General features: G+C 36.7%; 1 protein-coding gene across 1 annotated transcript in view; it reads right to left on the bottom strand.

Moving 5' to 3' along the window:
* Positions 1-16695, bottom strand: part of GLDC (glycine decarboxylase) — a 129523-nt gene that overhangs the window by 59545 nt on the left and 53283 nt on the right. The window contains exons 10-15 of the mRNA XM_044677229.1: positions 15261-15400; positions 13905-13985; positions 11843-11940; positions 10589-10673; positions 10395-10436; positions 9261-9403 (exon numbers count right to left, since the gene is read on the bottom strand). Coding sequence (XP_044533164.1) covers positions 9261-9403; positions 10395-10436; positions 10589-10673; positions 11843-11940; positions 13905-13985; positions 15261-15400 — 589 coding nt within the window. The remainder of the gene's footprint in view (positions 1-9260; positions 9404-10394; positions 10437-10588; positions 10674-11842; positions 11941-13904; positions 13986-15260; positions 15401-16695) is intronic.

The following is a 16695-nucleotide window of genomic DNA, read 5'->3' as shown; positions in this document are numbered from 1 at the left end:
ATATATATATATATATATATATATATATATATATATAACTCCCCTCAGAAAACATCAGAGAAAAGACAAAGAGAAGGAGGAAAAAAACAAGAGCATTAAAAGTAACTGACTATTGGGGGCAGCTGGGTAGCTCAGTGGATTGAGAGCCAGGCCTAGAGACGGGAGAGGTCCTAGGTTCAAAGCCAGCCTCAGACACTTCCCAGCTGTGTGACCCTGGGCAAGTCACTTGACCCCCATTGCCCACCCTTGCCACTCTTCCACCTATGAGCCAATACACAGAAGTTAAGGGTTTAAAAAAAAAAAGTAACTGACTATTTAGGGCAAATGGATAGTATATCATCCAGTGCCCGGCATAATTCTCTGCATAAAAAGATACCAAATTAATCAACAACTGGTACTTAAATAATGAAAAAGAGCCAAAAGAAGCAATAAAACTAGAGTATTCCTCCAAGATCATGTTTAAAAATAAAATAGGATTTTTTTTCATTAGAAGTTATCTTAAGAGATTATCCAGTACAGTCTTCTTTTTACAAATGAGGTAACTAAGGCCCCCAAAAGGCAAAGACCTTGACCAAGATTCCAAGTCTAGTCAGTAACCACTCAATTTGGACCAACTTCAACAAAATTCAGATCCAATGCATGTTCCACTAGGGCACACAACCTCCAGAAATACATCTAAGGATTTATCTTTAAATACTCACAAAGAAGCATTAAAAAAAAAATACCCTTGGTCACAAGGTAAGAGACCAAATAACAGGGGTCAAAACAAAGTTCTGGAGACATGGGGCTAAGAGTCTAAAGAAAAAATGGTATTTGAAGTACAAAGCAGCTCTTTTTCAACCAATCAACATTTTATTAAGTGCCTATTATATACCAGGTAGCCAGCTAAATGGCACAGTGGATAGAGCACCAGGCCTGGAGTTAGAAAGACTCATTTTCCTGAGTTCAATTCTAGCCTCAGATGCTTCCTAGCTGTGTGACTCTCGGCAAATCACTTTACCCTCTTTGCCTCAGTTTCCTCATCTGTAAAATGAACTGGAGAAGGAAATGGCAAACCACTATAGTATCTTTGCAAAATAAACAAATAAACAAACAGAATCATAAAGAGCCAGACATAATCTGAAAATGACTGAACAACAACATGGGCCAGTGGTTTGCTAACCACTGGAAGGAAGTATTGCTTTGTTTTTGTTTTTCCCCTGAGTTTTTCACGTGACTTCTATTAATACTCCTTTTGCTAAGAGGCTGGTGAGCTTGTGAGCTAGATGAAGAGAGAATTAGAGATAGGACAGGGTTGGGTTTGGGGTTGGGGGTGGAATGGGGCAGGTGAAGAACTGTTCACAGCTATCCAAGAAGGGGACAATGAAAAGGAATGATCTGTTAGATACTTAAATGGAAACACAAGATGCCTTTGGTCTTAGAAGCTCCTAAACTTAGTAATTTCAACTTCACATGTAGAAAGCATGAATGATAACAATTTCAAATAAGAAGTCAACAATGCTTTGAAAGTCTGTTGGAGGGACTACTGGCTCCACCTATGGGTAGATGAAAAGAGAAAAAATAAGATGATTGCATATTTGTATATCACCAGTAAGAATAAGATTGTGAAAATAATAGATACATGGAAGGGGTAGGAAAATATAGGAAGCGTTTTTTTTAAAGGGAAGATAAAATGGTGAAGCTTTTCCTTTAGACTACACTTTCTCCAAATACATTAATTCTAAAATACGATATAAAGTATTTCATGTAAAGCCTTTCTATAAAGTATGATAAGACATTTAAGCATAAAATAGAGAACTGGGCTTGGAGTCAGGAAGACCTGGGTTCAAATTCCTCTTTCTGGTTTACTGGAGACTCAACACATATGAGCCTCAATTTTTTCATCTTTAAAATGGAAGTAACAATTATATTAGAACCTCAAAAGGATTGTCATGAAATTCCAATGAGAATGTAAGTAAATTTCTTTGCTTTAAAACATTATGTAGTCAGTTATTATTGTATTATTATTAAATAATCATCATTAAATGGTTATTATTTAAACAACAAAAATATGAAGCAACCTCAAAAGTTTACTGGAATTAGAGTCAGAAGTCTTGAGTTTAGGGGCAACTCAGTAAATAAAAAGCCAGGTCTGAAGATGGTCTGAGTTCAAATCCAGTTTCAGATGCTTCCTAGCTTTGTGACCCTGGCAATCACTTAACCCCATTGCCTAACCCTTAGCACTCTTCTGCTTTGGAATTAATAGTTAGTATTGACTCTAAGACAGAAGGTAAGGGATTTTTTTAAAAAAAGGTCAAATTTAAATCTTAGCTCTGAGATTTGCTACCTGTAAAACCACAGACAAGGCACTTTGTTTTCTCTTTTCTTCCTCAAATTATCATGTATTCTATATACATTTTATTGTTGTTGTTCAACTGTTTTAGTCATGTTTGACTTCTTAAAAACCCCTTTAGGGTTTTCTCAGCAGAGGTACTGCCATGGTTTGTCATTTCCTTCTCCAGCTTATTTTACAGAATGAGGAATTGAGGCAAAGAGGGTTAGTGACTTGCTCAAGGTCACATAGCTAGGAAGTGTCTCGGATTGGATTTGAACTTAAGAAGATGGGTCTTCTTGATTCCAAGCCGAGTGCTCTATCCACTGTACCACCTAACTGCCCCTTTTTATATATGTCTTTACATATATATAACATTCATATCTATATGTATACATACAAGTACATGTGTATGCACATTATATGTAATATAGAGTGTGTGTGTTGTGTTGTTTTCATACATGTACATGGTGGTATTATGCATATACTTTTTTATTTATGCATTGTTTCACCCCAGGAGAATATGAGCTTCTTGAGGGCAGGGATTATTTTTGTTTTGTTTTTGCACTCCTAGCACCTAACACATACAAAGTAAACACTGAATAAAGGCTTATTGAATTGAAGCTTTAGCACCTATGAATCTTTATATACAAAAATTTTCCATGAATGTCAGGCAGAACTAGCCATACTCTAATCAGATCTGTTAATGATACTTTTAGTGGAAACCAGAACCCAGGTCTGGATCTGGACTTTGTTAAGGCATTTGGTATCACTCCACATCTTTCTAGCCCCAGCCTCTGACCCATTCTTTCTGGTCTTTTTCTTAAAAAAAAAAATACCCTTACTTTCTATCCCGGTAAGTTCTCTAAGACAGAAGGGCAAAGGCTGGGCAATTGGGGTTAAGTGACTTGCCCAGGATCACACAACTAGGAAGTACTATCTGAGGTCATTTTTGAATCCTGGACTTCCCATCTCCGGGCTTGGCTTTCTAGCCACTGGACCACATAGCTACTTCTCCCCTCTAGTCTTTCTAATCTTGATATGAGCCTCCTTCATAATCCCCATGTTCAACAGTAAGATAGTAACTGCGAATTGAGACAATTTTTTATCTCATCCCCTGTTGGAGTCTTTGCTGACAGATTTTATTCAATGTCAGCTCACATTAGATAGGCAGAGACTGCATGCATGGCCATCTGTTAGGGCTGCTTTTTGGAAGGTATTTTTGCATTGGATTAGATGGTCTTTAAGGTCTGTTCCAACTCTAAAACTGTTTGATTCTGATTCTATGATTCTTTCGAATATCTCAGTTTGTAATTTTCTTTAAAAAAACAAAAACAAACACCTCCACCAAACACCCTCTCCAATATGAGTCACTCACAGAAGGTGTTTACTGCTGTCTTCTCTTCTGCCACAAATATTATCCCTTAATTATATCACAGATTTCTAAAGTGGATGAGTCTGCTTCCACACCATTCAACTTAGGATAGACCACTTAGAAGGAATGAGAATGAATATGAGCAGACTTTTAAGCAAGTGGGAAAGGATGAACAACAGAATGTTAATTCACTGTTCTTATACAACTCTCTCCTCATGGATAGTAATAACTACATGTGATTTCTAGACTCAAGTTCCAGGTGTCTAGGTTCGTAAAAGAAAACATGTTTTCTCAGCTTTCTTTTTCTTAGGCTTTTTAGCCCTCAGGTATAATGAGTTAGATAGAAATGGAAAGTCCAGAAGCTGGCTTCATTTTGATATATTTTAATACTTATTTTGTCCACTGGGTTCAAGATGTTGTATCATCCTATTTCAGTATGGTAATGTATATATATTCGTATACAGATATCCATGCCTATCAGAATATGGCCGTTTAAAAATATAGTGTCTGAGAAAGGAATTTGGATTTCTGGACCATGATTTAAAACACAGAAATGTTGGGCTCCTAGTCAGGAATTAGGCAAAAATAATAAAGGCTATTAAAAAATTATATGATTGCATATCACTTCCAGGCCTATAACCCAAAGATATAAAAATAAAGAAAAAGATTCATTTGTAAAAAAAATTCTAGTAGTTCTTTTGGAAGTGGCAAAAATTTGAAAACTGTGAAAGTATTTCTTTATTAGAAAATGGCTGAGCAAATTATGATATAAAAATATAACAAAATGCTATTATCATGCCATAAAAATGAATGAGATAGTTTCAAAGATACCTGAAAACTTATATGAACTGATGCAGAGTAAGGGGAGTGGAACCAGAAGAACAAGTTATATAATAATAATAATAAGAATAATAATAATAATAATAATAAGAAGAAGAAGAAGAAGAAGAAGAAGAAGAAGAAGAAATTTTACTTTATTTAGATCTGATTCTTATCACCTGATAGGATCTAGTTATGAGTATAGAAATGTTGATAACTACAAGGAAAGTTACTACTCCATTTCAGAGTTTGTGATGTAAGTAAGGGAAGTTGAACATAATCTAATGTGTACCTTAGATTTAAGGATAGTAGATATCGAGGTGTTCAGAGAAAGGGAAGGTACGAACCCATGAACTAAAATTCTGCAGGGAACTTTTACCCAGGAGGAATGAGAAGAGTAATTCAAGAATGAAATTTGGAAAAAAAAAAAACAAAGAGAATAAATTGTAATGAGTACAAAAGAAAGTCAAGTTATCAAAAGTGAGTCCAGTGATATGCTAGAACTGGCTTATACCAACTCACAAGACTCAATTGTGGTTATATGTGTATGTGTGTGTGTGTGTGTGTGTGCATATACACCTACACACACACATACACACATAGATATAGATATAGATATAGATATAGATATAGATATAGATATAGATATAGATATAGATATAGATATAGATATAGATATATCCTTTACCTTCTATCTTAGTATCAATTCTAAGCCAGAAGAATGGCAAGGGCTAAGCAATTGGGGTTAAATGACTTGCCCAGGGTCACATAGCCAGGAAATGCCAGATTTGAACCTAGGTTTTTGTGGAAGACCAAAGAATGGATAAGTATGCAGCTGGGTACGGATGATATGATCAAAATAGATGGCAGAAGAACCTCCACTTTTCCAGCCATTCAGTTTCACAACCTTGGAAACATCTTTGACTCTTTTTCTCTCCCTCACCTGTCATATCCAAGCATTTGCCAAACCTTGTTGATTCTTCCCTTTCAACATCTCTCATATTTGTCTCATATTCACTCACATGGCCATTACCCTAGTTTAGATGCTATTGCTATAGCATCCTAATTGATGACCCCCTGCTTCGAGTCTCTCCCCTTTCTAGTCTATCCTCCCCTTGGCTGACAAAGTAATGTTCCTAAGGCACAGTTCTAACTATATCACATCCTCTGCTCATAAACTTTAAGTGACTTCACCTTACATTTGAGATAAAATCCAAAGACCTTGGATAGGCACTTAAGTCGCCTCTATAATATCCTTCTCTCCCACATTTCTAGCAATTCTCTACCCATTCTTATAAGTTTGAGTCAAACTATATTATTTAATGTTCTCTAAATTCAACACTCTATTTCATGCCTCTGTACATTCTTACAATCTCTTCTCCCTACTACCTTTCTCATCTCTGCCTTTCAGAATCTTTGGCTTCCTTCAAGACTGATCTCAGATGCAAACTCCTCTGTGAAGACCTTCCTGATGCTCCAGATAACAGTGCTCAGTTTTCTTTATGCTATATTTATTTGTGCATGTGTTTATCACTTCAGAATGTAAGCTCCTTGAGGGCAGAGATTGTATTGGTTTTTCAACCTCATATCTCTGGTACTTAAACAGTTTCTTGAATATGGTAGTAGGCTTTTAACAAATGTTTGTTGAATAATTTATTGAATGATGGCGCTACTACTTACTACCTGTATCACCTTGGCCATGCCACTTAACCTCTATGGGCCTCAGTTTCTGCTTCTGTAAAATAAGGGAATTGGGTTAGATCATCCCTAAGTATTCTTCCAGCTGTGACTGTTCATTCTGTGAGCATCCCAGTCAACACTCTCACATTTTCATGGGAATAAAGAAGGCTCATCTTAATATAAAATTTCATTTAACTAAGCTTTGCCACCAACATGTGAGGAAGAGGCCAAAAACAAACAAACAAACATTTTTATCTCAAAATCATATTGATGAGAAGGAAGCTCAGAGAGACAGAAATCAGCCAAGAAGGATATAGAGATCTCCTGAGCATTAAGCCAGCTCTTTGCCTGGTAGGAAGCAAAAACAGTACCAGCTCTCTGATTCTATAAAGGAATAAAATGTGGTTGTCCACAAACAGGCAGGTCAGAAATCAATGGTATATTGAGTTCTGTATTCCAACAGGGCATTGACAATGTATACTTATCTAACCACCAGGGGGCAAAGTTTCTTTATTTTCTGGACATGTGAAAACTAGAGCAGTTGGAGTTTTTAAAAGATCACTGATGATTCAAAGACAAGAGCCTGGGGTGGAGTGAGCCCCAACTTTGACACTTGCTAGCTTTGCAAAGTGTTTTATTTCCCTATAAAACAAATCATAATACCCGTACATTCTATCTCCCAAGGTTGTGGTAAGAAAATAAAAGTATTTTGTAAACCTTATAATCCACTAGATATTTGAACTAGTTATTATAAATGCCATTCTCTGGTTGGATAGTTTCTTTTAAAGAAAACTATTACACCACTAATTCACTGTCAGTGGAGTTGTGAATGGATCCAACCATTCTGAAGAACAATTTGGAACTCTGTCCAAAGAGCTATAAAACTGCTGGACCCGGCAATACCACTATTAGGTCTGTATCCCAAAGAGATAAAAGAAAAAGAATCCATCTGTACACAAATTTTTATAGCTGCTCTTTTTGTGGTGGCAAAGAATTGGAAACTGAGGGAATGCCCATCAATTGGGGAATGGCAGAACAAGTTGCGGAATATAATTGTGGTGGAATACTGTTGTGCGATAAGAAATGCCAAAGGGAATGGTTTCAGAAAAACCTGGGAAGACTTCTATGAACTGATGCAAAACGAAGTGAATAGAACTCAGAGAATATTGTACATAGTAACAGGAACATGGGTAAACATAATCAACTGTGAAAGACTTAGCTACTTCAATCAATAGAATAATCCACAAAAGGACTCATGGTGAAAATGCTATCCACCTCTAAAGAAAGAACTGGTGAAATGCAACTATCAACAAATTGGAAATAGGTCTTGATCAATGACACATGTTAAAACCAGTGGAAATGCATATCGGCCATGGGAGGGGGGAGGTCTGGGGATGAAGGGGAAAGTAAGAGCATAAATCATGTAACCATGTTAACTTTTCTTAAAAAAAAAAAAAAGAAAGAAAGAAAGAACTGGTGAAATCTGAATGCAGATAAAAATATTTTTTCACTTTATTTTTCTTGCTTTTTTGAAATATAGCAAATATGGAAATGTTTTGCATGATTTCACATATATAATGGGTATCATATTGCTTACCTTCTCAACGGGTTAGAAAGGAAGAGAATTTAGAACTGAAATGTTATAAAACAAATGTAAAATAAATCAAAGAATAAGGAAAAAAGAACAGCATTGTACACCCCCCTCCATATCTCACTAAATGCCAGTTAGCCTAGTTTAGAAAGCCAAAACACAGAAGCAGTCAGTTGTAGAAGAAAGATAACCTAGGTTCTAGGTCTGATGTTCACCATTGTACTAGCCATATGAAGAAAAGTAGAACACAAAGTTCTTTTTCTTGTGCCTTCCATTCACATCCTTGGCTTCATTGGACCATTCTGCTACCCACATTCACTTTATATAAAGAAACTGATCCATCCCTTGCAACAGAGCAATTTACAGATCATGTTGAATTCTGCACAGAAGAGTCTAAAGCATTAACTCACACATTGACAACTTTCTCAGTTCAATCCTATCCAAGAGGAACCACTTTATAAATTTTACAGAATTTTAGATCATAAATCCAGAATATCTGAACTAGATAAAACCAAAGGGAAACCATAGAGATCAGACAATGAGTTTTTCTCATTTTTCAGACAGGGAAACTAAAGCCCAGATAGCAAGATGGCATTCCTAAAATCACACAGGTAAGTACTGGAAGAAATAGAACTATTTCTGGATTATTTGTTCTAAAAGAGCAACAAGGGATACAGAAAATAGCATGTAGGCAGGGAGTCAGGAGGACTGAATTAAAATCCTGGGTTTAGCACTAGTTGAATGGTTATGACCAAATCATTTTTTCTTTATCCTTTTTTTAATGGGTGTAATAATGTTTGAACTATTTTTCTCATAAAGTTGCTGAAATTTTCTATTAAGGATAGCTGCCATTTGTCTAGCATGCTAAAGTTTCCAAAGTGCCTTACAGACATTAATTCATTGAAGCCTCATAAGAGTCCTGTGAGGTCTATACCATAAGTGTTATCACCATTTTAAAGACTGAGTAACCAAGAAATTCAGGGTCCATGATCATCCAGTCCATGGTCAGACTTGTCCATAGTAACCTAGCTAGTAAGTGTCAGAGACAAAATAAAAGCCAGGTCCTCTTGCATCCAAATTAAGCCCTTTATCCACCACACTGCTTTCCTCTATTAAGAATGAAGGATCACAAACTTAGGTCTTGAAGAGGATTTAGCCATCATCCAATTCAAATACCAGTCCCTTCCCCTAACCACCCCTTCCAACAACTATTTTTATAGGTGACAACCTGGTTTAGCCTGATTTTACCAAGGTGTGGCTACTCTGCATGCTACAGCTTTTTTGAGCCCCCGGTGAGAATTGGGTGAGAGGTGGATACTGAAAGTAGAGGAGCAGTCCTGAAAAGGGCTCAGCAACCTTCATACCAGAGGTGCTAGTCCTCCTAGTGCCCCCATTGACCCACTAGGTACAAGCCAAGGACCATCTACTAAACTAGGTCCTCGTTCTCATCACATCACTGACACAAGAGAGGAAAATCTACTTACCTGTTAGGTTGGAAGGAAATTTTGTCATACCCTGTGAGCTCACACAAATCCTTCTCCAGCTCTCGGAAAAGCTGTTGATAACCTTGTGCCTGGTCTAGAGGCACAAAAGGGTGGATGTTGGCAAATTCTTGCCATGTGATTGGCTGAAGAGGAGGAAGGGAGAAAACACATAAGTTACGGTTAAAGTTAACATTTTTTGCCTTTGTAGGAATAGAAAGGTGTATACTCAAACACCCATAAATTCTGCTGTTTACTCAAACTCAGCTCTCTTGTAGCACTCAATGAAATTTCTTGCCTTCTCTCTAAGCATTGTAGCAAAGAGTTCAAGCCTAAAATCAAGGAACAACCTATTTTCTCCACCTGGTATTCAGATTTGACTGAATATATATTTATTTTACATTTATAATAATTATAAATGATTGTAATTAAAATAACAATATGTTTGCCATAATATGTGTTAAATAAATAAATAAATTGAAGGGAGCCTCCCCAATTTTGAGGCTGTTATTTAAATTAAGGAGCTTGTAGGCTGCAGGAGCAGATGAGGCAAACATTTGTTGATATAGTTTATAAACATGGCCTCAAATCACTGCTCTCCTGACATATTCAGGCAGAAAGTTTTACAGTTCTTGATAATACCTGGAATTAATGAATATACATTTGCAAAATGAAAGCCTTTAAAAAGGCCAATTTTTAAAAAACTTAAGAAAGGGCAGGATGGATGTCAGGTTTTACTTCTTTTAAATTTCAATCTCACAAACCCTAACCTGAAAGCTTTGCAAAAGTAGAATGATATCTCCAAATGATTCCCCTATTACAGAATAGCAGGAGTTCTTAACTTTATTATGCCTAGAGTCCTTGGGGAATCTGATGAAGCCTATGGACCTCTTCTCAAAAGAATATCTTCAAATGCATAAAATAAAATATATAGGACTGCACAGGAAACTATTTATATTCAAATATAGTTATCAAACTAGTTTAAACAACAAATTCATGTACGCCAAGTTGAGAACCCCTGTTGTAAAGGATTTGTAAATAACCATGAAGCCAAGAGGATAGCTAGCTATGGGCTTATGAGCCAGTGGGATGCAATATGCCCCAATAAGTAATCACTTATGAAATTAACCTACTTACTGTAAGTTCAGATGAACTGTTGAGCTTCATCGTACAGGATCCCTTTAAGAAACAACCCCCCCAAAAAAAGTATCACATTATTATTGTTTCTAACAACTTCCATCCACCCTCAATCCCACCTATGGTTTCTACTTCCAAACTCTAGCAAGAGACTAAGGACAAGCGAAGAAAGCAACAGGAAAAGTCATATCTACCAGAGGAATCATGCTGTGGACGAGGGAAATATCTTTGTTCTCCAATTTCTTCATGTAGCGGACAATATTGGTTTCCGACTGATAGCTGTGGCAAAACACAGAATCCATATTCAGAACCAAATAGATCAGCCTACATACAGCCTTCTAAAAGATGCTAAGATACAGCAACCAGCCTAAAAGTGCATCGGATTAGGCACCAGCTGACATGATGGAATGGAGGGGATGCTGAACTGGAGTGTAGGAGAAAAGAGCCTAAAACCCAGCTTCAGTATATGCAAGATGAGGTAATATCAGGTGAATCACAAAGTTGCCTCAGGTTTCTGAGTTTGTAAAATTTGTAAAATAAGAAATATAATATTTATACTCACAAGGACGTAGGGAGGAGAGTGCTTGATAAACCTATATTCATGGGAGATCTTAAAATACATTACTGCTCTGGGGCAGGGGTTTCTAACCTTTTTGTATGTCTTGGACCCCTTTGGTAAAGCCTATATCTCTATCTATATCTCATAATGGTGTTTTTTAAATGTTCAAAATAAAGTACATTGGATTAGAAAGGAATATTGAAATATACTTATCAAAATACTTTTTAAATGAAGTCATGGATTCCAGATCAAAAACCTCATAGGAGAAAAGGGCACTAATACAGGATTATCTTTTATTAATTAATTTTTATTATCAATTAATACAGAATCCTAAGGGATTCTTAGCCTAAGATTTGGAAGGGATTGTTAATAGTGAAAATTGACATTATAAGAAGGAAAAAGTCATAACACTTGGGGGTAGGGAAAAAAGAATGATGGTAGGAATGTAAGGTTAATAGACCATCAAATTTCTAAAGTCAATGTCCTATTTAAAACATATTTTTAAGGATTACTAAACTGAAGGAAGGAGAAACACAGAAGAAAAACAACTGCTTGAACACATAGGCTGATAAGATTATTTTGGGGGATGTAGACACTAAACGGTAACTCTAGTCCAACTATCAATAATATGGAATTAGGTCTTGATCAATGAAAAAAATTAAGAGGAATAAAACGATATATTCACTAAAACAAAAAATAGAGTTACTAAACTGTGGCTCCTATATTGCTAAACAAAGAAATACCCTGCTGAAAAAGAGGAATGCCCATTTAAAGGTTGTGAATCTATCACTAATTGCCTACAAATAACCAGATGGAATGTCAGCTGTAATCAAAAATATCCTCAGGTTGAAATTACTTGCATGATGCAAAATACAGAAGCTACACTAACCTGTTGAACACTTGATGTGTCAGGAATGGGCTGGTTCTTTTAAATGGGGTCCCTAGGATACCCCTCCTTTCTTCTCCCATGCTCTCAGCAACGAGTTCCTATAACAAGAAGGCACAGAAAAGTTGTTGTGCATTATATAAGAAGAGAGAAGGAAGATAAACTTCTTTCATAAAGGTATCTAGTCTTAATGATGCATGAATATCAAATCTCTGGGACATCTTATTTTTTTTATTCAACATTATTTTAACAATTCCTATAAGGTTAGATGGTGAACAACACAACTTCCATAATTCATTTGACTTACCAAGAGAATTAACCAACCAGGGATAATGAAGCAATAGTCATTTGCAATGTGAGAATTTTCCTGATAGGACTACAGTACAAAACATGGACTAAGAGAAAAAAGTGTGAATTTATAAAGGACTGAGCAGCAAAAGTATTTGGGAGGCCACATTCTCAGCTATGCCCAGGACTTAAGCAAAAAAAAATGTAGCATGAAAGCAATAGACAAAAGGAGACAGCAAAAGGATCTGAAAGGAGAGGCTGAAAGGAGGATTGAGATATGGTCCAAAAAGGCCCTTGGATCCCTACAGACATCTCAGAACAGAAGAATTGAATAAAGCTATCAATTGTGCAGGTTTTCAGAGACTGAGGGAAATTCCATGTGTACACTTTCCTCATATATCACTCCCTGTGCCTATTCAGAGACAGATATTATAATGTACTTTATTCACCTATTTTACCTAAATATTTATTATCCTTATTTTTGCCTCAAACATAAAATGGTGGAAAGTTATCTATAATTAAAAGTAATTTTTAATTAGGGCAGAAAGCCCTTTCTCTGAATGTGAGAAATTTTCTTAATGGGGGGGCCCTGAGCTATTAAGATAAAATTTCTAAAGTTATTAATTAATAATACTTCTCATAACATAAACTCCATAAAATAAAAGGACCATTAAACTTGAAGCCCATTATATTGCTCCTAGACTAAAACAGAATGTGACTAATTAAATCTCTGAAGAGAGAAGGGGAATAGGGAGGAAAAGGCAGTAACTGGAGAAAAGGTCAAACCCTAAACCAGGGAGGATATAGGAAAGGCCTGAAAAGGATTCCATTCTTTTGATTCCCACTTTACCCTCTGGTTTTAAGATAACAGGGAAGTTTTGCTTAATAATGTCTTGCAATATGATGTTTAGACTTTTTCATCATGGATTTCAAGTAGTCCAATAATTCTTAAATTAAATATTCTTGATTTATTTTCTAGGTCAATTGTTTTTCCAATAAGATATTTCACATTTTCTTCTATTTTTTCATTCTTTTGACTGTGTTTCATTGACTCAATTCTGCTTTGAAGGCTTTATTTTCATCAGTATTTTTTGTTCCTCTTCTACAAAGCTGCTCTCTTTGCATAATTTTCTTTTCCTTTACTAATTTTTCCTTTACTAATTTTACTAATGAATAAAATTCATTTCCTTTACTAATTTTTCCTTTACCATTCTCATCTCTTTCTTTAACTCTTCCAGGAATTCTTGTTGGGCTTAGGTCCAATTAGCTTTTTTCTTTGAGGTTTTTTTATAGCTATTGTCACACTTTTGTCTTCTTATGAATTTTATTATGCTGGTTACTCTCTTTGGGATATATACTCCATTTTGTCAATGTCTTTACTAAAATAGTGGCCTCAGAACTGAATATAGTAATGTATATGTGGTCATACTCTCATCACTTCTCTGTAGAGTAATGCAAAATGCATGAGGACTCTCACTTCCTCATTCTAAACATCATATCCCACTGCAAAGTACTTGCTTATGACCAATTACTTTTAATGCTAAGCAGTCATTTAAAGATGTACATCTTGCTCTATTTTCTAACATTAAGACTATCAATGGACCACTTCTAAGGAGCCATGCCCTTGTAAGAATTCCCCCAACAGAGACTCAACATTCAATTATTTTCTTATCTTTAAATATGATTATATCTTTTTCGTTCACATCCTCTGCCCCCATCCCCACTGCTCTGGTTCCAAAGAAGAATTTTTAGGTATCTATGTTTTAATCTGACTTACCGCAGAGGACTCACAGCCAAAAATCCACAATAAGTCATCCAGATCTTTTTCTGTGACTGTTTCGTCAAGGGAAATGCCAAGCTACAAACCCAAACAAACAAACAGAAAGAAGCATTAACTTGGAATTCAGAATCTTTTAGGAAACCCCAAGTGAATCAGAAATTGCTGGACAATTTATCCTCATTAGCTTAATAGAACACAGCTAGTTATGAAGGTATCAAAAGCTATAAAACTGAAATGACTCTTAGTTACGTTGAATACTCTCGTTCTAATGATTAGGAAATTAAAGTCTAGAGAAGTTAAGTAATTTGTTCAGTCAATTAGCTGCCAACTAGAAAAGAGCTTAACAAGTCCTCACATCAGAGGTGCTAGTCCTCTCTGAATCTCTCACGCACTTTATACACTACTACTACCACTATCACCACCACTACTACTACTACTTAAAAATAATGATGGTGACAACAACTAATATTTATATAAGCACTTTAAAGTTATACAAAATGCTTTACGTGTATTCTCTCATTTGATCCTCACAACAGTCTATTATCTTCAGTCTTCAGATGAGGTAACTGAGGGAGAAGGGGTTAGTTAAGTGACTAAGTGGCTTTCTTAGGGTCACACAGCCACAAAAGGAAAGAGAGTGGATCTCAAAGCTAGGAAGACCTTGGCTCAAGTTCTACCTCTAATACTGCCTGGCTGTGTAACCCTGGGCCAGTCATTTAACCTCTCAGCATTCTAGGCCACCACCGAAGACTGCAAATTGCAGAGAAAAAACCAATTTGCATGGATGGAGGAGTTCCCTTACTTGGAAATTCCTTATACCAGTGATGGGCAAACTTTTTAAAGAAGGGGCCAAAGGAAAGGAAAAGCTCATCTGTTAATCTGTTTCTAAGGCAACTCTTTCAAAGTTTCATTGTATTGTATCCTACTTGTTATATTCGTCAGATTAGGAATAATGTCACGCAGCCTAATAGAACACTTCAGGGGCTGCATCTGGCCCTCGGGCCATAGTTTGCCCATCACTGTCTTATACCAAAGCAATCCCTATCTTCAGGAAGGAGATAGAGGTCAACTATCCTGAGACTGCCATAGAGGACAACATAAAACCCCAAGAAATGAAAGAGATTATTGCAAGAACCAGTGTCACGTGGAAGATGCATGCCTCTGTTCTCCATGTCTGAAACAACACTTGATATTCCAAGGAGACACTTTGTTTGCAGCAAAACAAAGATATGCCAGCCTCGATGGGGGAAAGGAGTTGTTTCCAAAATATGTAGTTTCCCTAGTTTGAAGATTCAGAAAAGTGGAATCCAAGCAAAAGGCTGTGGAAGGCCCAACAAATTTAACTCCGCTTACCGTGCCATCGCCAAAAAGCCGAAAGTTGATCTGCCGCTGAGCTGCTCTATCCAAAACCTCTTTTAAAGAACAGCCACATTGGATCTTCAAGGTATCAAAGAATAAGTCATGTTGAAGCTTATGACCAGCTCTCTTGAGTCCTAAGTCAAAAACAGAATAGCTTAGCTTTACTATAAATGAAAAACCCCTCTATGGATATCAACTATTCTACATAATAATAATTTAAAAATAGCTAACATTTGCATAGTGCCAAGTACTGTGCTATGTACTTGACAATTATGTCATTTGATCCTCACTACAACGTTGGGCAGAAGGTGCTGTTATTATCCCCATTTTACAGAGGAGAAAACCGAGGTAAATGGAGGATAAGTGACTTGCCCAAATTTACAGAACAAGTATCTAAGACTGAATTTGAACTCAGGTTTTCCTGACTCACCTGGCATTCTATTCACTGGACTACTTCACTGCCTAGATTATCCCATAGCACCATGAAACTGTTTCCTATTCACCTTCTCCTTCCTAAGTCTGTTATTAAAGGAAGGGAGGGAGGGAAAAATCTTGAAAAATCTCTTAGCCATGCTGGCCCTCTTCTCCCAATGCCAAATTCTCTGCAGGCTTCCTTCTCCTGCCACCTGTGCTTCTTTCTGACTCTCCTCCCCCTACCTTTTTCAGCTTCATTTTATGTTTTGAGTTCTCTCATAAGGCTGAAAGTTCCTTGAGGGCAGAGACTTTCTTTTTGCTTGTAATTTTCCCCCCAGACCTCAGCACAATGCTAATGTAAATGCTTGTTGCTCACTTGCCTGCCCAAGTGGCTATGGCCAAAATAATTCACCACCTGTTTCCTTCTGGCGGCCAACTTCCTCAAATTTAGCTAGACTGGTGCTCAAACAACAGTCTCTCAGTTTATCACCTAGTCCTAGTCCTTTATAGTTTCGTAAAACCAGTCAGACCCTGAGCATGCTTGGCATAACCTTAGAGTAGCCAAGGTCATCTTCACACCAGAATGAAGAATAGGAAGACCTTAATGGTGGTGGGGAGGAGAATATTTTTAAGCTTAGTCTTGTGGGTTCCCTACCCCTCTGTGGACATTGTAAAACACATATAATCTTTAGAAGCTTGTTCCATTATTAACACATGGATTAGGACACAATGTGGGTGAAATGATATCCCTTGAAAGATAACAACGGTACATATAGGAAAAATCTGATACATCATGGTTACTCTAAAAGGAAGGTATTGAGCAAGACCAGACCCACACTGGTATAGTAAAAGGAATGTTGAAGGTATTTATAATCTTTTCTATAAATGGAGAAGAGGAAGGGGAGGTAGAGGAAGAGAAGGGGAGAAAGAAGAGGAGGAAGAGGAAGAGGAAGAAGAAGTGGAAGAAGGAGAAGGAGAAGGAGGAGGAGGAGGAGTAAGAAGAGGAGGAGGAGGA

The sequence above is a fragment of the Gracilinanus agilis genome, chromosome 1, assembly GCF_016433145.1.
Source record: "Gracilinanus agilis isolate LMUSP501 chromosome 1, AgileGrace, whole genome shotgun sequence".
NCBI lineage: Eukaryota > Metazoa > Chordata > Mammalia > Didelphimorphia > Didelphidae > Gracilinanus > Gracilinanus agilis.
The sequence above is the reverse complement of the archived record's forward strand: the minus strand, read 5'-3'. Positions and strand labels throughout refer to the sequence as shown.